This window comes from Giraffa tippelskirchi, chromosome 5 (genome assembly GCF_054371585.1).
Source record: "Giraffa tippelskirchi isolate mGirTip1 chromosome 5, T2T-mGirTip1v1.2.pri, whole genome shotgun sequence".
In the NCBI taxonomy this organism is placed as follows: Eukaryota; Metazoa; Chordata; class Mammalia; order Artiodactyla; family Giraffidae; genus Giraffa; species Giraffa tippelskirchi.
The window spans coordinates 152,919,039-152,941,101 of record NC_137279.1 but is presented as its reverse complement, the minus strand read 5'-3'; the positions used below and the strand labels follow the sequence as shown (position 1 = coordinate 152,941,101).

At 42.9% G+C, this 22,063-nt stretch overlaps 1 protein-coding gene across 11 annotated transcripts in view; it reads right to left on the bottom strand.

The window, feature by feature from the left end:
* Nucleotides 1-6,371: 6,371 nt before the first annotated feature.
* GNG12 (G protein subunit gamma 12) overlaps nt 6,372-22,063 on the bottom strand; it is a 147,068-nt gene continuing 131,376 nt past the window's right edge. For all 11 annotated transcript variants that reach the window (XM_081490707.1, XM_081490700.1, XM_081490709.1 and 8 more), the window contains 2 exons: nt 12,693-12,805; nt 6,372-10,252 (listed from right to left, as the gene is read on the bottom strand). In XM_081490707.1, the coding sequence (XP_081346833.1) occupies nt 10,127-10,252; nt 12,693-12,785 (219 nt within the window). In that variant the 5' untranslated portion in view covers nt 12,786-12,805 and the 3' untranslated portion in view covers nt 6,372-10,126. The remainder of the gene's footprint in view (nt 10,253-12,692; nt 12,806-22,063) is intronic.

Sequence of the window (22,063 nt, the reverse complement as noted above, 5' to 3'; positions counted from 1 at the left end):
TGAAATTAAAGTTAGGAAAATAAGAGATGGATTTTAGAAGTATCTGGGAAATGAAATAGGTGAGACTGGGTGACCAGATGTAAGGAATGAGGGGGAATTCTTGAATGCCTCCTAGGATTCCAGCTGAGGCAATTTAGAGATAATATGGCTGTCAGTTAAAGTTTCTGGAGGGGAGATGGGTTTAGTCTTGGATGCATTATGTTTCAAATACTTGTGCGACTACCTGTTAGAAGTGTCCAGCAGAATAGTTGGATGCTTGGACAAAATTGGGCTGGATGTTTTGATCTCAGAATCCTCAGCATATACTAACTGTGAGAGTAGATGAGCTCACCAAGAAGAATGGATAAAGTGAGAAGAGCAGCAGTCAGCCAAGGATAGAAACTTGGGACTCAGGGTGGGATTTTAGAAGGCAGACACAGAGGAGACAGATAAGGGAAACGAGAGTCTTGGTGTCACAGAAGCTGGAGGGGCAGAATGGTTAGTTTACAGAAGAGAATAATTCTTACTGTCAGAGGAGTCCCTAAAGCAGAAACTGAAAGGTTCCATGGAATTTGGAAATTAAGAGTTCACTGTCCATTTCGTTGGGTGAAATCAGTTTCACTGTGTCGGTGTGAGTAAAACCATGTTGCAGTCAATTGAGAAGACGGGAGGTGGGGAAGAGAAGCCAGGAAGGTGGACCACTCTCTGGGGAAATTTTGATGAGAAAGGAGAAAAGAGGAGAAGGGGCTCCAGGAGTAGCTGGTGGACTTGCTTCTCACCTGTGAGCCTGATAGGAGTTATTTGCTTGGGTGTGATGCAGAAATTTGGATGTGGAAAGGTAGGGAGTTTTAAAAATTCGGGCCAAATGGCCCCAGCATTTTTTATGTTGGGGAAGGCAGGATTATTTACTTGATGGAAGGAGCTAAATAGAGTTTGAGTAGGGTGATAAAGGTTTGGAATGAAGGAGTTGAACAAAGGTCAATAAAAGAATTATGAAATCCTAATGGGGGCTTAGAAAAAACCACTGTCAGTTTCTCTTCACTAGTTCTTTCTCTTTATTCAGTCTAATTATCTTTAAGGAAACAAAGCTTAACATGTCAAAACCCTGCTTAAGCAACTCTGCTAACTCTCTTACCTTGCCTTTGTAACCAGTAGAAAAGTCTTGCCTTTGATGACTTGACTCAAGCTTCTTTCCCAACCTCATCAGCTTGATCCTCCCTGTAGTCCTGCCTCAGAGATCTGTTACCCAGAAGTAACAGAAGTCTGATACGCAGACTTCTTTAGAATCTAGCTTGTACACACTGTTTTAGCAGCTGAGAATATCCTTTCCTTAGTCTTCACTAGCAAACTCCTACTCATCCTTCAAGGCCCAGCTGATACACTGCCTCCCCCGTGAAACCTTTTTTGACTCACTCAGGCAGGGCCACTTCTTAGAATAGCATTTACCACATTGCATAGTAATACCCACCCTCCACCCCTACCCTCCCTATCTTGGGAGATCCTAGTCTTTTCTGGGTTTATTCTAGGACATACTTAGCACAGTGCTAGAAGGAGCTACCATACTCCTAGTAGGAGCTCAACGAATGAATGAATTCTTCTTTGTTCTTCTAAAAACCAAATTTTAAATGCTCTGTTACTCACATTTAATGTTTGAGTGGGCTATTTTTCTTTCGTAGTTATAACTCATGAGACATTGTTGATACTTTGAAGAAATTTGCTCATTTAATTCTATTAATTGCTTATATACAAAATAACTTTCTACAATTCATTTTTCCTTAAAAATTCTTTCCAGTCCTGATGATGAGTCAGTAGCTGAAGTATCGGGAAGTGATCCTTTAAATATCTTTTAAATATCTATAATTATACACAGCAAACCCACATTCCCTTCAGTGACCCCATACTCTAGACTTTGGTTCTTTTCCTCTTGGTTTTCAATTCAAGAAAGAAAATGTGAAATGACTGGGGGTGAAGATGTTAAAAAAAGGTGACCCAAAATGAATTGCTTTCCTCCCCCAAATTTGTATAAAATTTAAGACTAGAAGAACTGTTAACAATTAGTTAGCCTGAATCCTTCTTAAAAAATCCTTTTTCTTTTTCTTTTTTTGAAACAGGACCAGAAATCATAAAAGTAATAAGGTTACACAGCAAATTAGTGGCAATCCAACTACAGCCTACATTTTCTGCTTCCAAGACCTGTTCTTTCTACTTCATACTCACAACTCAAGAAAAAATGCAGTTTTTTAAAAATATGCATGCATGCTCAGTCATGTCTGACTCTTTGCATCCCCATGGACTATTGCCCACCAGGCTCTTCTCTCCATGGGATTTTTCAAGTTGCCATTTCCTCCTATAGAGGTTCTTTCCCCAGGGATCCAACCTGTATCTCCTGCACTGGCAGGTGGATTCTTTGCCACTGAGTCACCTGGGAAGCCCTAAAAAAGTGTATTGAATGCACTTTTGGATCTCTCTGAACTTCCATTACCTCATGTGTAAAGTAGGGTTAATAACAGTGGTGACCTCATGGGTTTGTAGTGAGAATCAAATGAATTGAGATGCAAAATTTCTGAAAGCAATACCTGGCCATATTAAGTATCTGGAGTCTAGTGTTATTTATTATTTTAAGTCCAATACATTGCATTCTTTTTCCCCCCAAATTTCTTTGTTTCCTTTAATGACATCTACATGTCATGGACACCTTTCCATATCAATAGAAAGCTACCGATGTTTTTAAAGGACTACATAGAAATACATTACATTCTTGATTGCTAAGGAACTAATTTACTCACTTAATTTTATTTAAAAATTTTTTTGTTACTGAGTTGATGTACAGTATTACGTTTCAGGTATACAACATAGTGATTCACAATTTTCAAGGTTATATTCCATTTATAGTTATTATAAAATACTGACTATTCCCTATGCTGTACAATATGTCCTTGTAGCTTATTTACATTATACATAGTAGCTTGTACCTCTTAATCCTCTAACTCCTATATTATACCCCCCAACCCACCCCCCTCTGGTAACCTCTAGTTTGTTCTCTGTAAGTCTGTTTCATTTTTTTTATATTCACTTGTTTCAGATTCCTCATATTAGTGACATCATACAGTATTTCTCTCTCTCAATCCATCTGTGTTGTTACAAATGGCAAAATTTCATTCATTTTAATGCTTGAGTCGTATTCCATTGAATATACTTATATACCACATCTTCTTTATCCATTTATCTTTAATGGACACAGGTTGCTTCCATATCATAGCAATTATAAATAATGCTGCTATGAACATCAGTGGCATGTATCTTTTCAAATTAGTCTTTTCATTTTTTTTTGTAAACCCAGGAGTAGAATTGCTGGATCATACAGTAGTTCTATTTCTCACTTGATGAGTTTTAAATTTCCCAAAGTTATTTTTTCTCCCCTCTTCACCCCATTCAAACCATTCTACAAATATAAAGACAGACCATGGATTGTAGAATCCAGCTGAGCTAGGTGCATGGAATTAGGGTCTGCCCTTCTTAGCTATAGGATCCTGCATAATTTGTTTGACTTCTCTGAGCCTCAGTTCCCCATCTGTAGGACAGAGTTAAAGTCGACTTTTCTTTTGAGAGTTGTTGTGAGGCTTAAATGGGAGGGTACATGCAAAGTGCCCAGCCTGTGTCAATGTTGGGTCCCTCCTTTCCCCAGTGCCTCACACAAATTTCTGTAAATATTAACAGATGTTGCATGAGCTATATTGATATGCACTTCATTGATATCAGAGCTACAGTGGTTTATCTAGAACAAAGTAATTCTAATGCAATGGCCTTGGGGAAATGTCTCAAGGTTAAAAGTAGGAAGGATCTGCTGCATGTGGGTGATTCTTGGAGCACAGCTCTTCAAAGGGATGCTTGCCTTCTGATATACCGTAAGGCTTCTTAACCATTTTTGCCATGTCCAAGTACGAGCTGTGCTATTATACACCATTTTTTAAAATGTAAATTGGCTTACTTTTTATTTGTCTGTTTTAAAAGGAAACTTTATATCACAACTTGTTTGGTGAGTGACTGCTTTAGGCCTGCCCGCCACCCCCCCTCCCATATCAATTTACAGATCTACAGGGTGCTTGTGGTGACGCTTGGTTGTTGTCCTATCTGAGGACCAGATTGCAGGTCTTTTTGTGGCTGGAGCTCCCACTTCTATCATTAAGCAGTGTGTGAGTGGGGTGTGTGTGTGTGTGTGCATGCGTGTGTGTGTGTGTATGTATGTAAAGATGGGGGCATGATTGGATCTAGAGACTAGAAATAGCAATTTACACCTAGGTATCTCCGCTGCAGATTTAACTTCCAAAATCAAGACCTTACCATCATATAGCTCAGCCATTACAATTATTTGCTTTCATAATTGAATAGGTTCTCTAGGAGGATTCATAGGGTATAAAAATGCTTCATATGTAAGATTCTCAATATACTTAAAATTTTATGGTCAACTTCTGCTCCTTTGTACTAAGCGTTTCTCTCTCCATAGTTTTATTTTACAGTGCCAGTAGTCTTCTACAGACTGATGCACAGTCATATAGCATTTCAGGATGAACTTATTTGGATGACATTTTCTTCCAGTGCAGAGAAATTATTGGTTTCTTAAAAAATTAGTAGCTGAGGTGCAGGTTCCTGAGACCAACTGTCTATGTTTGCCCAGGGCTGTCCTATAGCTAAGTGGCCTTTAATAGATGTGATTGACTCTGATAAAGGAACAGTAATTGGGGCAGTATCTGAAGGCAAAGGTTATTTGCTGCTCACAGTGGTAAAGCGGTTGAGAAGCAAGCAGGGCCAGGCTCTGAAAACAAGCTAAAGGCAATAGTCATGCCAGGTTGTGCAACGGTGGCTAGAGCTTATGGTTGGGTAGGTTCTGCACAGAGTTGTAAGCCCCAAGTTTGTAAATTTAGACACAGAAAAGGCAGAAATATCCTAGCTCCAAGTATGAAGGCTTATGGTGAGTGTCCACATGTATGTATGTAACAGACCCTTGCCAATGAGAAGCTGACCACAGCGCATGCCCAGGAGAGCTGGGAGATGAACTGCATCTCCACATTTAGCTCCCACGTTACCAGCAGGCTTGTTTATACCATTTGGATCATGTACCATTTCATCTGTCATAGTCTTCTCACTTTGACTTCATCATCCTCTCTCCTCTATGCATGTTGTGTTCTTAGTTGCTCAGTCATATCTGACTCTTGTGACCCCATGGACTGTAGCCCACCAGGCTCCTCTGTCCATGGGGTTACCCAGGCAAGAATACTGGAGTGAGCTGCTGTTTCCTCCTCCAGGGCATCTTCCTGACCCAGGGATTGAAGCTGCATCTCCTCTGTCTCCTGCATTGCAGGTGGATTCTACCTGCTGAGTTATCAGGGAAGACCTACCTAAATCCCATCTACCACCTCCCAATACAATCATCTTCCATGGCAAGTCACAGGAACGTCTGGTAATTTGGTTTGAACCATGAAAATGCTGGTCAGTTGCTGCCTATTTTTCATGACTGTAGTATCGAAATGCTTCAGTACTTTCCTAGAAAGGGTTGAGTGGCTATCTCTGCCCTGACTCTTTGAGAGTGTGTGAGTGCTGGTTTTCCGAAGCAGGGAACATCTTTGTGGCTTGCCCAGCCCATAACCTTGCTGGCTGCCTTCTCCCTTCTGGCAGCTCTCTGGATGGTGTCGTCCCTCCCTTCATCTCTGAGGGAATCCCAGCCCTGGAGGAAGGGACTGGGCAGGAGGCAAGGTACCTTCAGCAAACACTTGGTGAGTATGAGTCATCAGGTCTGATGACCTTTCCATTTGTTATCATCTGTTTCCATGGTCATTGCCAGGTCTCAGGATGGGAAACAGCCTTCCACACATAGTGAATCATTACACCACTCCTCCTTGACAACTTTTACCCTCTTCCTGTTGCTGGCTGGGTAAGGGGTATGGGAGATGCTCTGCACACTACCTTTGAGCTCACTTTTCTCCTCCTCCTGCAATTCCCTCCCAAGACTGCAGGGTTTATCTTTATCTTTCAAGACCTAGTTCAAACACCACCTCCCTTGGAAGCCTTGTCAAGACTTTGTTGAGGTAGAGGCAACCCTCCTTCCTCTGGGCTCTCACAGCACTTTGTTCCCCTGAGTTCAGGCACATTGCACATGGTACTATTATTAGTTTATATACAAGTCATTCCTATCTTGTTCTAGACTGTGAGCTTCTCACAGGCTAGTGTAAGCCTCATTCATCTGAGTATAATTAGAGCTTTAGTTCCATACCTGGCTCTCAGCAGGTGCTCAGAAAATGTTAACTGAACGAGTGCAGGAAAAGGGGGAGAGAACTGGTCTTCTGTTAGTTTATTGAGCAAAATATGGGTAGGAAGATTCAATGAGGCAGATCCAGTAAAGAGAGCAATGGTGCTTTAATGAAACTGTTTTTCAAATCTGCAAACACATTAGCTGTGAAGTAAATGCTTTTATTCTTTCCAGAGAACAGATTTCCAAACAACGATCACAATATTTAGGTTAATAAAATGCTGGACAGATAAGTAGTCAGACACTATCCTAAAACAACAATCCCATCAACTAATATATCAAATGCAAATTTACTGAGACATCAAGAGAATATGTTTATAGTTACATGGCTACAAACAAGACTTTATTACAGTAATCAAGTTCATAAAACTAGAAAAAAAAGCCATATAACAAAAAGGCCTTTCATAAGCTATTAAATGAGCACACACAATAGACAAACCGATTTTATATTTGAAGCAGCGTATAGCACCAACATGTTGGCAGGACCAGTAGAGGGGTAGGCCACTGGACGGAACAGGAGGGTATCAGCCATCAGCTACTTCAAGCCCCTTATTTTACAGATGGTGAAATGGAGGCTCAGAGAGATGGAGTGCCTTGTCCAAAGTCACACAACACAGGAACACAGGATTGGCTAGACAGCGATCCAGGACACCCAGCTCTAGGTAAGTGCTCTATTTTAACATACAGATAACTCTACTTAATTCAATGTTTTTTCCTATTAACAGATCTACCATAAAATGTCAATACAGCCATAACACACTCTGGTATTACATTTATTGAAAAAGGACTGACATGTACTGTGATTCACTTCTTAGGCCTATATAGCTCTTAAAATTCAGAGTAATCACTCAGATGGCACTATCTTAGTTGCAAATTGAGACAAAGGCATATGGAGGGAAAGTTTGGCACATCTTCCACTACCTAAACTAACCTATGCCTCAAAATTACTAAATCATTGGTATAACTTTTTTTTTTTTTTGGATAGTTGAACGATTAGTAAAGTACAAAAATAGTCCCAATAGAGAGAAAGCAAATTAGGTCTTTGCTTTAAGGGGTTAGTATGGCACTTTTCATTTTAATAATAAGGAAATGTAAAAACCTGATTCTTTTTAGAAAAAACCTACAGCTTGTGAACCACGTGGTATAGAAAGTGTTTCTCTCTGTAGAAAAAAAAAAAAAGTGTCTGTAAAATACTTTGGAGTAATTAAATTCTTGCCATGGTCCTGAGGCGTCAATTGGACAGATTAATGATGAACTAAAGAAGAATCAAGAATGGAAAAAGAGATAACTGTTAGTAGAAGCAGAATTAAAGACAAAGTATAGTGAACATATTTAAATAGCCTCATAGATATGAAGCCAGGATGTTGCATGTATATAAGTGATTGTATCATTATAGTGGTAGTTTGGAAAAAAATAACACACACTGGGCATTTGTCCATCATTATAAACCAGCTGCTGTCTAATAGTTAAACTGTGGCTTTACTAGTAGAATAAAGCCTGATAAATAAAAGTGACTTCTGCATATCATATATATGTATACATATATTATATTTTTCTCACATAGACGTCTCATAATAAGTAAATCAACACTTAGCTACAATTTTCCCCCCTTGGGTCCAGCATCAAAAGACTTGATATCACTTTTCTTAAACATGCCCTACACCTGGTTAGTAAGTTATATGATGTTCATACTTGTAGCCTTTATGATATTTGGCTAGCAAAAATAAAAAAACATCTCCTGGGACCTCAAGTCCATTCCTTACCACTACAAGCATATTAACAAATATGTAGCAAACCATACTTGTTTTCTGATAGGGAAAAGAACATATTTTAGTACTAAAGACTAAACTATGCTTGCTACCAAAAATGTGTATATAACAGTATAATAAAAGTAATGTCATGAAAATACTTTGTAACAAGCTACATTATTTAAATATTTAAAGAAACATGATAAAAATCAGAGTGAAAATAAGATTAGTGTTCTGAAACTATCAGTAGAAAAATACACTTATTAAAAAAAAAAGAATGTCTCATTAAGTGAAGCAGTACATGTAAAGTTGTCTTGATGTACATTTCAAATTTCACCTTTTGAAAGGAAAAACCTTTCTCCACCAACAGGTGCCTATAATATACTTGGAAACTGGGCCCTTTGCAGAACCAAGTGTAGAAGACAAGAAGGTAAGGGCGGTGGCATGATTTCCACATGATCCTGGAAGAGTGAGGGCAGTTCACAATGCTGGATAGGTGACTTGCAGAAATACGGAATAGATTCGAGCAGTCTGAAAACAGTACTGTTATTTGTTCACCCACAATTAACATAATACTCAAAGCTCAGGTGTTAGATTTAAAAATGGGCTTGCACTGCAGGGCAAGACTGTACAGAACTAGGGAAAATCATTGTAAATAATTCCTTCTTGGGGTTGAATACTTTTTGAGAACACTTTTAACTTTTCATTAGTAATTTTCAATGAATGGAAGCTGAATTTAAAATATCAAAGGTCTGGTGCATGGTTTGGGCCCATAAATAAGTGTTTAGAAATACCCTCTCCTCCTCTTTACAATATGCCCTCTGCCACAGGAGACAACCTTCTTTGGGGATCCTCACTAGCCATTCTAGGCGTGTGTGGCAGCAATATCCAGGCCCAGAGGAAAATCAAGGAACTGTGAGCCCAAGTAGTGAACCAAGCCACTCTGATGGTGTGAGGACCAGGTAGGGATGACGCAGATGCTGCAGATACTTGAAAAGAGCTTACGTGTCCGATACCTTTACATTGTACGTTTCTTTCCCACCATGATCTACCCACTTGGGGCTGGGGAGGCGGACATTAACTCTGAAGACATAATCTGGCTGCAGAGGAAAGGTAAGAGGGAAGGCAGAGAAAGCGAGCTAAATCACAAAGTTAGGCCACAAAGAGCAGCTGGTTTTCATGCATTCCTGCTCCTCTCTTGGCCGGGCTCACGGCCGCTCTGTCTAGCTCCCATTGTTAGAGTAGGAATTTCAGGTGTCCACCCCCGATCCAGAGACCATGAACCCTGGGGCACAGCTGCCCAGGGTGCCCCCAAGGGCCTCCTCCCCTTTCCTAGATAGACTCAGGATCACTGAAACCTGAAATCCCTTGGTGAAAGGGATATATAAAAGGGCTTTTAGTTCAGTTTAAAAATTTTGATTGGCAGGTCAGCACGGTTTCAAGAGGAGAGAGATGACTTCATTACTCAATTACGATGAATACAGGCTGTAGGGTGTTCTTTTTGTACAATAACTACAAGAAAAGAATTTAATTCTACCTACACACAGCTTGAGATAAAGGTATAACTTCTGGAATTGAACTGATAGTATGGAGGCAGAGACATTTTAATTGGGAAATAAGCTTTGAGATGTGTATATACAAACACACACACATATATATACACAAAACACTTCTCACCCACATATACTGTACAGATTGGCACAACTCTATTAAGAATAGACTAAGACAAAAATTTTAGGACCAGTTATCCTTGGCATTTTAATCTAGATGACTGCTTAGGTAATTTAGGTTTTAACTGGATCACTGATATATTTGTTTTCTTTTTAAAGACCAGACCAACTTTCCTTCAGCAGTAACTAATAAGACACCGTAGTTAACAAATGGAAAACAAGATTATTATTCTGTATTAATTCAGTAAAAGGCATTTTAGAGAAAGGAAAACTTGGAAAGTAAAGACTTCAGAGTCCATAATTCCAAGTTAAGAGCATTTTAGTTATTAGCAGTGGTTACCAAATAAGCTGAAGGTAAATCTTTTCAAGGAGCTGCTCATCATTTGCTTTGTTGAGAAGAAGGGAGGATCTGCTTTACTACTCCTCTATAAGATGGTGCAGGTCTTCTTATCCTTGAAGGGGTTTTCTGAAGTTGGTATCCCCATCAGCAGAGGGTCATTCCTGGCATGTTCCTCACAGTAGGACATGAGGTCCGCTGATGCCTTTGAAACCTGGTGTGTAGACAAACCCAAGGAAACAAAGAAAATATTTATAGGATGCAACTAGAGATGATCGTACTAAGTGAAATAAAAAGAGACAAATACCATATGCTATCATTTATATGTGGAATCTAAAATATGGCACTAATGAGTCTATCTACAAAACAGATTTATCGATAGAGAACAGACTTGTGGTTGCCAAGGGGGAGGGAGGGAGAGGAATGAACTAGGAGTTTGGGGTTGGTAGATACAAACTATTGGAGAAGGCAATGGCACCCCACTCCAGTGTTCTTGCCTGGAGAATCCCATGGATGGAGGAGCCTGGTAGGCTGCAGTCCATGGGGTCGCTAAGAGTCGGACACAACTGAGCGACTTCACTTTCACTTTTCACTTTCATGCATTAGAGAAGGAAATGGCACTCCAGTATTCTTGCCTGGAGAATCCCAGGGATGGGGGAGCCTGGTGAGCTGGCGTCTATAGGGTCGCACAGAGTTGGACACGACTGAAGCGACTTAGCAGCATCAGCAGCTACAAACTATTACATTTAGAATGGAGAAATAATGAGGTCCTAAAGTATATAGCACAGGGAACTATATTCAATACCCCGTGATAAACCATAATGGCAAAGAATATATATTAAAAAAAAAAGAATATATAAGTTTATAACTAAGTCACTTTGCTATACAGCAGAGATTGGTATGACACTGTAAATCAACTGTTTAGATAAAAAAAATTTTTTTAAAAAGGAGAATATTTACAAACTCGAAAGGTATTTGCATGCTAACCCACTGGGTGGAAGACTGTTGGAGAACAGGATAACCAGAGCCCTGAAGTACACTCCCAGGTTACCTGTCACACACAGAGGACAAAGGTACTTCCAAAGGCAGAAATCTGGCAGATAAGGCCTTCCTCAACCAAGTGATCAAACTGACATCAGCTGTCTCTTGGGCTGAGTGCAGAAGACATGCCACCAGCCAGCTAGTATTCCTGCCAAAACCTTTAGCCCGTATTTGATCATCAGCAAACAATCTCATTTGCAGTGAGGCCCATTCTGCAAAGTGAGGGGTCTGGAATCTTCAAAACCAGACTGTGTGTTAGATATCAGCAGCTGATCCTGAGTGTAATAATTGTACTGTGGTTATGTAGAGGAACACGCCTTTGTACTTAGGAGACAAATGGTGAAGTATTAGGGGTGAAGAGTCATGATGTCTGCAAATAACTTTCAAGAAATTTTAGGAAAAAATTACGTCAGTTTTGTATGTGTGCAGAGACAGAAAACATGGTAAAATGCTAATTGGTGAATCTTGGTAAAGAATATATGGGTGTCTATTGTTACAACTCTTCTGTAGGTTTAAAATTTCTCAAAAAGTTGGGAGCAGGGGAAAAAGAAAAACGTCTGATTCAAAGGAAGGCTGTATCTTAGCTTCTACCCAATTAAAAAAAAAATCAATTAGAATGCAGAGCAGAACAGAGTTAAAGCACTGAAATAAGGGCTCAGAGCCAAATCTCAGGAAGAACAGTGTCAAATTCTGGTAGAGCGTCAAGATTTACCATTAAAGATTGGGCTTGGGGAAATACAAAGAGGGACAAAACCAGCATGGAAAGGTGTAGCACCTTACTTTGGCATGAGTTAAAAATGGAAATACCACACCTGCTTCAGAGGCCTGGGTAGGAGACCCGTTAGAATCATCAGATCAGTGTCCTCAGGCCAGGGGCACAGGCCAGCTGAGCCCTGGCAAATACAGGACAGGCAGCCTCCTGTTTTGAAGACAGGTGACTATCTCCAGGCCCAGAGGAATTTATCAGGTGATTGCTTCAGTATCTAGGAAACAGCATTACTCACTACATTCCAAGGCACTCACTGCATAGCCCTCTCTGGGTATTTTTGGGGAAATGACTTATAAGTCAGGTGACCCATCAGATGCCTTCTGGTTTCCTCCAGGTCTCAACTAAGGCTGGCACTATTCGCCCTGGATGCAGACTGTGGTCATCAAAGTTCACACACACTGAAAAAGTGCCTTCTTCTCAAAAGGACACCCAACCGTTGATTTGTTATGCAAGGCTCCCTCAGCTGCAGTGATAACTCCAGAACACTTCATACATTCCAGAGGGCTGACGAGGGTGTTTATATAAATCCACCTGGAACCCCTGTCCCCAGGAAGAACATAGTGCCAGAAGGCTCGGCCGTGTGTGCCCAGGGAAGGCAAGTCCTCAGGAAATCCTGTCATGGGTTTTAGGTTTTCTGTCCAGACAGACAAGCTCACTTCAGACACTTTGGCTTGCCTGTGCTATGCAGAAAAGAAAGTTAAGATTCAGAAACTCGCAGCTTGCTCAGAGAAAATCATGGCACCTGGCTGAATTATATGGCATTATCTTCTCAGAAATATGGGCTGGCCTCAGGAGAGCAGAGGGAGCTGGTGAGGAACACATCTGACCCACTCGAGGCTCTTACCTTTATTCTTTCGATGGAGGCTTCCATTCTCAACTGCTGCACAGTCCTCCGTGCCTGGGCGATGTTGTTGGTACTGGCTGTCTTGCTCGACATCTTCCGTTAATGGTTTTCACCTGAAATTTAAGAGAATTTTTTTTTTTTTTAAAGGTGAAGCGCAGTCATCTTTAAGTTGTTTAGACATTCATAATGCTTTGTGTTACTTGAGGGGAAAAGGATGCATTTCTGGTCACCACAGCATCTTGGAGGCAGTCACCACAAAGCCCCGTGGAAGTGGGAGTGGTGGCCTCAGTGTTTAAGCTGGTAATACTTTTGAGCACCTTCGTGAATCTTTCCTCTGCAGAAACCCAGTATGTGTGGGATTAGTTGCTCAGTCGTGTCTGACTCTTGGCGACTCCATGGACTGTAGCTCGCCAGGCTCCCCTGTCCATGGAATTGTCAAGGCAAGAATACTGGAGTGGGTTACCATCTCCTCCTCCAGGGGATCGTCCCAACCCAGGGATCGAACCTGCATTTCCTGTGTCTCCTGCATTGGCAGGCGGGTTCTTTACTGCTGTGCCAAAAATCCAGTACTAGTAGTATAATCCTTGTGCCCCATATACAGCATAAAATAGCCTTTCTTAGGATTTTCAAAGGGGAAACACACAAAAACATCCATGGTAACTTCAAGGCTTCCAGCACACGTGGGTCACGTTCCATGTGCAGGTTAACGTAATTACTGCCATGTACCTTAATAGAAGGTTTAGATTTCATTTCGTTTTGGCTCTCTTACCCAACTATTACAGTGATGCGAGTCCTGGCAACAGGAAAATGGCAAATGAGAGTGCTTCTGGAAAACTCTACACAAAAGGTGCATTTTTAGGAGATATCAAGATTTGCAATCGTTTGGAGAATGTTAGGCAGATAAGGAAGCCCTTATTCAGGAAAAAAGTAGGAACCTTTAAGCTGAAAGACTCTCAATGATAAGACCTAAAAGTCAAATGGGATACAGCCTCAAGCTTGAAATATTTAATGGAACTTCATCAGTCCCCTGCCTCGCTGCCCTCTCCCCCAACCCCACCGCCTTTGACCTGTCTGGCTTCATCCTGGTGGTCAGGGCACTGGCTAATCCTACACTTCCCCTGCATGTTTGTGAGCTGACTCTCCTCTTGGGTCTGAGCCCGTGGCTTTTAGACCGCCCTCTGCCTCTGTCTCCCCAGCCACCTGGTGCAAAGCAGAGGAAACTTCTGGACATTGAGCTTCAACCTGTCTAGTTGTCCCACAGCAGAGTCCAATGGGAAGGCAGGCTAGGGAAAGGCATCGCCCAGTGCCCCTGCCATATATGGCCAGGACCTCTCTCAGCGTGGTGGCACCGGAAGAGAGAGCAGAGCTGGCAGGTCTGGCAGCAGTGTGGCAGTTTTATGACTCAGAGCAGGTGGACAGTAGGTGTGCCTCCTCATGCTATGCTCGGGTCTCAGCAAAGTCTGGCGCCGGCAGCAAACCCAGGCTGACTCAGCTTTCTGGAGGGGCTGCAAGTGCACAGAGTGTATCTGCTGTAAAGGCTCACACCACACAAGGCTGCAGAAAACAAACGCCCGAAGCTTCAGTGGCATCCACCGGAGATCTACTGCACTCAGAATGCTTCGGATGGCTGAGTTCAAGGACTTGGGTAGGGCTTGCACCCTCTGAGGTCAGAGGCAGCTTTGGGTCAAATGCCCAAATACAACTGTGCTTTTAACTGCCTGCAGAACTTTGAAATCCTAATCAGCAAGTTTCATGCCCCTGGTTTGGACCCTGCCTTCCAGTTACTAGCTGGGTAAAACTAGGCAGGTTACCTAACTTCTCTGAGCCTGTGTTTTTTCGTTTGTAACATAAGGATACTGTGATTTTTGAGGCTTTAATTCACTGGTGCATATGTAATGTTTAGCAAAGGACCAAAGCACTCCACACACAGTAGCTGCTACTGTATTTATCCTTGGGGGTCCCACCCAGCACAAGGAATGGGAATCCCCTGTGTACCTATCTGCCTCCCCCCCTGGTCAATAGGCCTCTAGGATTTTGAATGACTGGTCTGGGTGGGCATTGGCCCTAAGCAGTTCTGTGGCACTCTGGTGTCAGGGCAGAAGGGAATGGCTGGAGACAGCCATCTGAGGATTCCCCTAGAGTAAGGGAGCCCAAGCCACGCAGGAAACTGGGAGCAGCCGTCATGTGGCAGGGCATGGTAACCTTGCCTTGGGCAACTGGGTTACAACACACTTCCAGACGAGCTGCCTCTTCCTCCGATTCCTCAGTCATCCTGCCACACCCAAAGGAGAGGCCAAGGGTCTCCTCCTGGCGACTCTGCCCATACCCAGCGGCCTGGCTCAGCCCCTTCCGTGCTCCCAGCAAGCATTTGTTAATAGAGCCTATGAAATGGGTCTAAGGCAGCAGGCAGCCCCTCTGTGAACAGTCTAAGTACCCAGATTCAAAACCGCACTGGTTTTGTTCCCTGGAGCACATTAAGCTGGGCTCCCCTGCCAGCTGGCGCCAGTTGGGAGGATTGGCCCCCAGCCTCCAGAATGCAAATACGACACCCTTTCTGAGCAGTCTGTGGTTTCCAGGCTGCACCCTCAGGACTTTCTTAATGCTCCCTTCACAGGAAAATAACACCAAGCATTCTCTTCTTCGTCTCAACCTCCAGGGCATAGAGTTTCCAAGGCCTGAGCAAGTTTTCCTGTAACTGCGGAACATTTCACACACATATCAGGACTGGGTCAGCCGTGGCTCCCACCCACGTGGCCATAAGCAAATCGTCCACAGTCAGGCTTTATTTATAAAATGCTTGGGTAGGTCCTCCTAAAATTGGTGAGAAACTTTGCATCTGGTACGCAGAGGACTTAACTTCCTGACTGTATTACAGTCAGGATGAAAAAGAGCCAGCGGTTCGCAGTTCGTGCTTGTCAGCTTGGAGCCCTGACAGCCCTCCCCACTTCTGACCTCTGTGTTCTCACTGGCTCCTTCACAGAGAGCCTTCTTCCCTTCCCTCAGATGGCTGCCTGTTCCCTTCTATTGCAGACCCCTCTAGAAAAAGTTGTTCACTGGGCCACTGGAAAAGTACATCATTTCTTATGATAACATGCTTCCAATGGAGAAGTCAAATCAAAATTATATTGTTTTAACCCGAGGGGCCTCTTCAAGGAACTTGGGCGGCTGAGCTACCTCACGTGTCTGAGAGCAAGGTCACGGGCTGCTTGACGTTGGACTGGTGGGCGGTGTTTACAGGAGCGGGAGGTCTCCCGAGGACTTCCTCCCCTCTTGCAGCTGCTCTGCATCGCCTCAACAGCTGGGCTGGGGCAGAACCAGACTGAGAGACTGGGACACAAACATATCTGAGTGTCTCTGCACCCTCAGAGGGTTTCTTTGGTCTTCCCTCAATGGCATGGATGTCTGGCTGTTTGTTTGTGCTACTACTTGGATTAAAAAAACTTGCTTTATTCTTATTCCAAGAATAGCTTCCAAGACAAACAACACCTGATATTCATATGGAACCTCAGAGCGTACATGTACTTTCATCTATGTTCATCTGTGAAGCCTCACTCTCAGCCTGAAAGGTGTGTTACTTTTTCATCCTTGTTTTATAGATGAGGCAACTAAAATTAGAAAAACGTGCTTCCAGTTCATCCAGCTCAGAGCCTTGATCCAGCTCTTAAGCTTCTGTATCCCGGAAGTCACACTTCCTACTGTATCATGAAGGGATGCAATTCCAATTAATTAGATTCACAAACACTCAAGGCATCACTGAACAGTCCACGATGTGGTTCCAATCAAGGGTGACCTTGACACCCCATGACCTGGAGTTGTGGCCTTGCTGATGGCTTCACGTTTGTACAACACTCTTTCTGGTGCAGAGGCATCTGTTTGTCTGTCTTGTGCTCTGGAAGACAGGTCTCCCCTGTTATATTCACGAGCAAAGTGAGAATGTTCTTGCTGCGGCTACTAGGCAAGGACTGAGGTTAGCATCTGAACATCCTGAGTCCCCAGGGGTCCATCCTACCCAGAAGGGCCCAGGTCTGTGCCTGCCCTGTGCAGAACCACAGGTCTGATAAAACCCTGGCCCTTGCTTCTGCAGCCTGGTTTTCAGTTTTACATGTGGCTGAGAGATTTGAATAAACGCAGCATCAGTAGCAAAGAGCATTTAGCTATTCAAATGCTCTGCATTGGTTCTAATGCTATTATTCATATGAATTCTCAGCTTCCTAGAAATTCCTAGGAACAAGATGTCACATCAGGGAAATGTGGGCATTTTAATCTTTGTCTAGAGGGGCCTGAAGCAGGGAGAGAAGGGTGGGGATGGCAAATGTGTCATAGAGCACACTCTGGCAGGAAGGCACCAGGAAGCCCCAGAATCTGAATCACAAGTCATCAAGTCCTGGCCAGTAATTGAATCACTGGAGTGAAGTCAACATTCTGAGCAAACACACCCCTTGTGGCTGTAATAAAAGAGTAGGCTGCAAAAAAAAAAAGAGAGAGAAAACAGGCTTCCTCTTACTCTCTTATCCCTCCTTCAACTATTAATATCAATGTCTTACCCCAGCTTTCTTCCTGCACCTCATCTGCTAAAGGGTGACAGCAATCTATCTCACTGGCTTGTTGGGATGATACACAGGACCACCTAGCACTAACTCACCTGGTACACATGGGTGTTTAAGTGTCAAGGGGATGGAGAGATGAGGAAGGCCTGCAAGAACAGTGGAAGACACACTTTGGGATGGAGAAGAGATAACAAAGTGATAGTCCTTTCTTTTTTAAAATTTTGTTTGTTTGCAGTGCATGGCATGTGGGATCTTAGTTCCTTGACCAGGGATTAAACCTGCGCCCTCAGCATTGGAAGTGCAGCAGAGTTTTAACCACTGTATTGCTGGGGAAGTCCCGATATGCCTTTCCAAGTATATATGCAGGCTCAGAATTAGCAGAGTGAAAAAGAAAGAGAACAGTTCTCTCTCAAGCTTGATAACAAGACAAAAACCATGCATTCAATGGGAAACAAAGGTAAAAAGTCAGCAAGAGAAGAGTTTCAAAGTAATCAGGCAGTAACATCTACTGACAGGGCCTTTGAAGGAATGCAGAGAGTGGACAGTCAAGCCCCTAAGAACTGGTTTTCTATTCTCATAAACACATTATTTTTTATCAGAGCCTACAGGCTGAATCCAGACTGCAGATGTGTTTGGTTGGGCCCCACACAGGGTTAACCCATGTGTGTGTGTGTGTGTGTGTGTGTGTGTGTGTGTGTGTGTAACAGAGACATACAGAGAGGAACAATGTGTTTTAATTGTCAACATTTGAAAAATAAAGAGATTTCATTTCAAAAAGAAAAACCTCTAGAAAAGTCAGAAAATCTTTTAACAATGGGCTAAATCTTAGTAGGTGCACACGTGCTGGACCCTCGGTTTTAGCTTATGGCCCAGCCTTTACACTCCGCCTTGGATGCTCAGCTCCGAGTGTATGCTCGAGGATTAGGCTAGGGGACTTGGGTTCACTCATGCCCCCGACCCTTCCAACCTTTAGTGCCCTATGTGACACTGGTACCCTATCTAAACCTCAACTTTCTCATGGGAAAAATGGGGATAATAATACTTCTCTATCTCAAAGGTATCAGATAAAATAAGCATGTGAGTCTAGTAAATATAGAGAGCAGCGAGTACCTGCATCCTCTGATTGTAGCCCAAGGGAAGTGCTCTGAGCACCCACAGGCTCATGTTCCCTCTTGTTTGGCTAAGCCCTGCTACTGCAGTGTGATCAGCTGAACTGTGTCCCCCCAGATTTCATAGGTTGAAGTCTCAACTCCCCAAGAATTCAGAATGTGACTGTTTCTAGAGATAGGGTCCTTAAAGAGGTAATTAAATTAAAATGAGCTCATTAGGGTGGGGTCCTCCTAGGAAGCTGGGGACAGAAGAATGACCATGTGAAGACACAGGGAGAAGGTGGGCACCTACAAGCCAAAGAGAAAGGTCTCAAGAAACCAACCCTTCCCAACACTTTAACTGCAAACTTCTAGCCTACAGAATTATAGGAAATTAAATTTCTGTTGTTTAAGCTCCTCAGCCTGTGGCACTTTGTGTTAGCAGCCCAAGCAAACGAATATACCCAGGTGCTCTTGTAGCTAGGGTCTGGATGATGCAGGCTTTGCTGATCTCATGCATTCGAGAGAGATCTGGAAGGCGGAAGTGAGAAGGCCACTTTCTTGCTGCTTGGCTTATTTCTGATGGCTAACCAGGTGGTAGGCAACCTGCTCTTAGCAGAGGTTCTGGCACCCCAGTGTGCAGTCACTAGTAGCATGGTGCTAAGAAGCTGTGTGGCTGCAGCAGCCTGCTAATTATGCTGCAGGGCCCCTGGGCACCGGTTCTGTGGTGGTATCTAGAAGTTGCTCGGGGGGCTCCACTGAGAGCCTGCATCTCCATTCCTTCCATTGACTACACAGGCACACAGTCCCCTATATTAAAGCTCATTCTTCTAACACCCCCAAGAAGGCTTTTGGTTTCCTGGACCTAAACCCCAACTGATTCACAACTGTTAATCTATTGTTTTGTAATCTGTAAATAGCTTACAAAGATTAGCTATGATTTCTACTTTCATACTATTGTTGCTGAACACACCAAATTCTATGACTTGAAAAGGAAAGCTAAGGCAGAATTCTTCTTCCCAAACAGAGCTTGCAGGCAAGAAGGCCATGGGTAGCTGAACCTGTGACCAGATGCCTGCATGTCCTGCCCTGCTCCTGTTCAGTTTTGAGACCAAAGGGTGAAAAGAACAAGTTATTGGCCTATGGGGATGGAAAGTAAGACAAAGAAATGAGGAAGGCCTGCATGGAACAGTGGAAGACATGCTTTGGGATGGAGAAGAGATAACAAAGTGATGGTGATATTCCTTTCTATTTTTTTTGGCTGCGCTGTGGGGCATGTGGGGTCTTAGTTCCCTGACGAGGGATTCAACCTGCAACCTCTGCATTGGAAGTGTGGCAGAGTCTTAACCCCTGGACTGCTGGGGAAGTTCCGATATTCCTTTCTAAGAGAAGTATATGTAGGTTCAGAATAAGCAGAGTGAAAACGAAAGAGAACAGTCTCTCTTAAGACCTCAACAGAGCTCTTCCTCTAAAAGCAGATGTTTTTATACTTGTTAACCCTTTGAGGTCCTTGTCCGGTATCTTTGATTAGTTGATTTTACCTGCCATCCAGGGCACCTGTGCTTGAAATAATGATGATGTTACTGTCACCACCATGATAAAATTCAAAAAACTACTACTTGTTCAGTACTGAAATATGTGCCAGGTAAGTAAAATCCAAGAATCATTTCATTTAATCCTCTCATAGATAAATTCTCTTATCATTTCTGTTTTATAGATGAAGCACAGAGACGTGAAAAAAGTCCTGCCAAAGATCACACTAAATTATGTAGCAGAGCTGGGACTCAGGGCCACCTGACTTGCAAGGTCATCCTCTCCATTGCCACTCTATACTGCATGCCTCTGAACATCAAAAGACACAGGAAGGAATTAAGAGAAAGCAAGGCCAAGTGTCAGCCAGAAGCACTGGACAAGGAAGACAAGGTCTCCCTTTCAGGGCTTGTTGCCCCTTCAGTTAGGTGGTCTCCACAGCAATGACGGTAGAAGTGGGGAGTTCAACGGCCTTGAGAGAAGATCAAAGCGAAGAAGAACTGGTCGCTCTTATTTTAAGAAAAGGCTTGCCCCAGATTTCAGGTAGGACTATTGCTGAAGACACAGGATGGTTCCCATCCTCCTCCTGTGTCCCAGTGAAGCTGGCAGGGAGCCATGCGCCAATGAGCCAGTCCTGGGTAATAAATCAGAGGAGAGAGCTGCAGAACCTGAGCAGCTGGTTCCTAACTTCACTGTGTATCCAGAACACCTGGGGCACTTGCTAAAAAAATCCGATTCAGTGCATCAGAGGCAGGACCCAAGAATCTGTGTTTACAGGCTTCCTAGAGGACTCTGATATAGGTCCTCCTAAGAAACACTAGTGATGATTATCAGAGTCCTACCTCTGGGTTCTACCCATATTTATTTCTGCCTGGGTCTTAGAACAGGTCAGCTTAAAAGAATGCCACTTCCTACCTATGCTTAACTTTTCAAAGGTCTGAACAAGTCCTGGAAAATTCTAACTCCTTCTCATGACCTTAGCCTACAGGATTAACCCTCCTCAGTTTGAAATAGTTCTTAGTACTTAATATCCTTCTTTGTAACTCAAGTCTGAATTTGTTTTCCTAACAACTACTTCCTTCTGGAAAGTGCCTTGTCCCTGGCATCCATGATGCTAGGCTGTCGTGTTCTTGCCTGTCCAGTGTTATTCCTTTCTGCAGTTCTTGTTCCTTCTTCTGACTTTGGTTTTCTCAGGGGCTCAGTCCTGGAGGGCTGCAGAAAGAGCCTTCGTAGTCCGATAAAGTCGAATCCTGTCTCCTCATGGACCACTACCCAGAATTGCTTTACTTCTCTGGCCTTCAGTTCCCTCATCTGTAAAATGGGAAGGGATAATAACAGTACATACCTAATAGGGTTGAACCAGGAGGAAATGAGAGAACATATGTAAATTACTCAGCACCTGCCTGACCTACACTGGTCCTCAGTGACGTAGATGCTTGACCCTAAAGGACTTTAGCTAAGACCAACATGCTTCCCATGCATATAACCCTGATCTTTTACCTTAATTCCAATGCCTAAATAAAAGCCTATTTTGATTTACACTCAAATGCTGCACAGTTGCTTCAAACACAACACATCTAAAATCCAATACAACATTGCCACCTGCCCCAACCTTTCTCAGCACCACTATTGTCCTGGCCACAAGACATCTTTCCAATTCCTAAAACTGACCTCTGTCTGACAGAGATGTGAGCCACATGTGAGGTTAAATTTTCTAATAGCCACATGAAAAAAAAAAAGAGAAGAAAGTGAAATTAATGTATTTTAGCCCAATATGACCAAAATTAAAACATAAATTAACGTTTAAAAACTGAGCTGTTTTACTCTTTTTGGTACTAAATCTTTGAAACTCAGCGTGCATTTTGCACTTACAGCACATCTCCATTTGAGCCTCACTTGAAGTGCTCACCAGTCACAATGGCTGCCTAACTGGAGAGTGCAAAGTTAGACCCTTTTAGAGGGCTTCCCTGCTGGCTCAGATGGTAAAGAATCTGCCTGCAATGCAGGAAACCTGGGTTTGATCAGTGCACACTTAGATCCTGGCACTTTCCAAATTCTCTTGATTCGTAGTTTGACAAATCTTGCATTTAAACTTTTCCCCATTTTCCAGTTTCTATTGTACCTCAGTTTTAGCTCTCAGAACCTCAAGTTAGGACTATTGCATCAGTCCTGTAACCATTCATGTTCCTTATTTGCCTCCAATCTA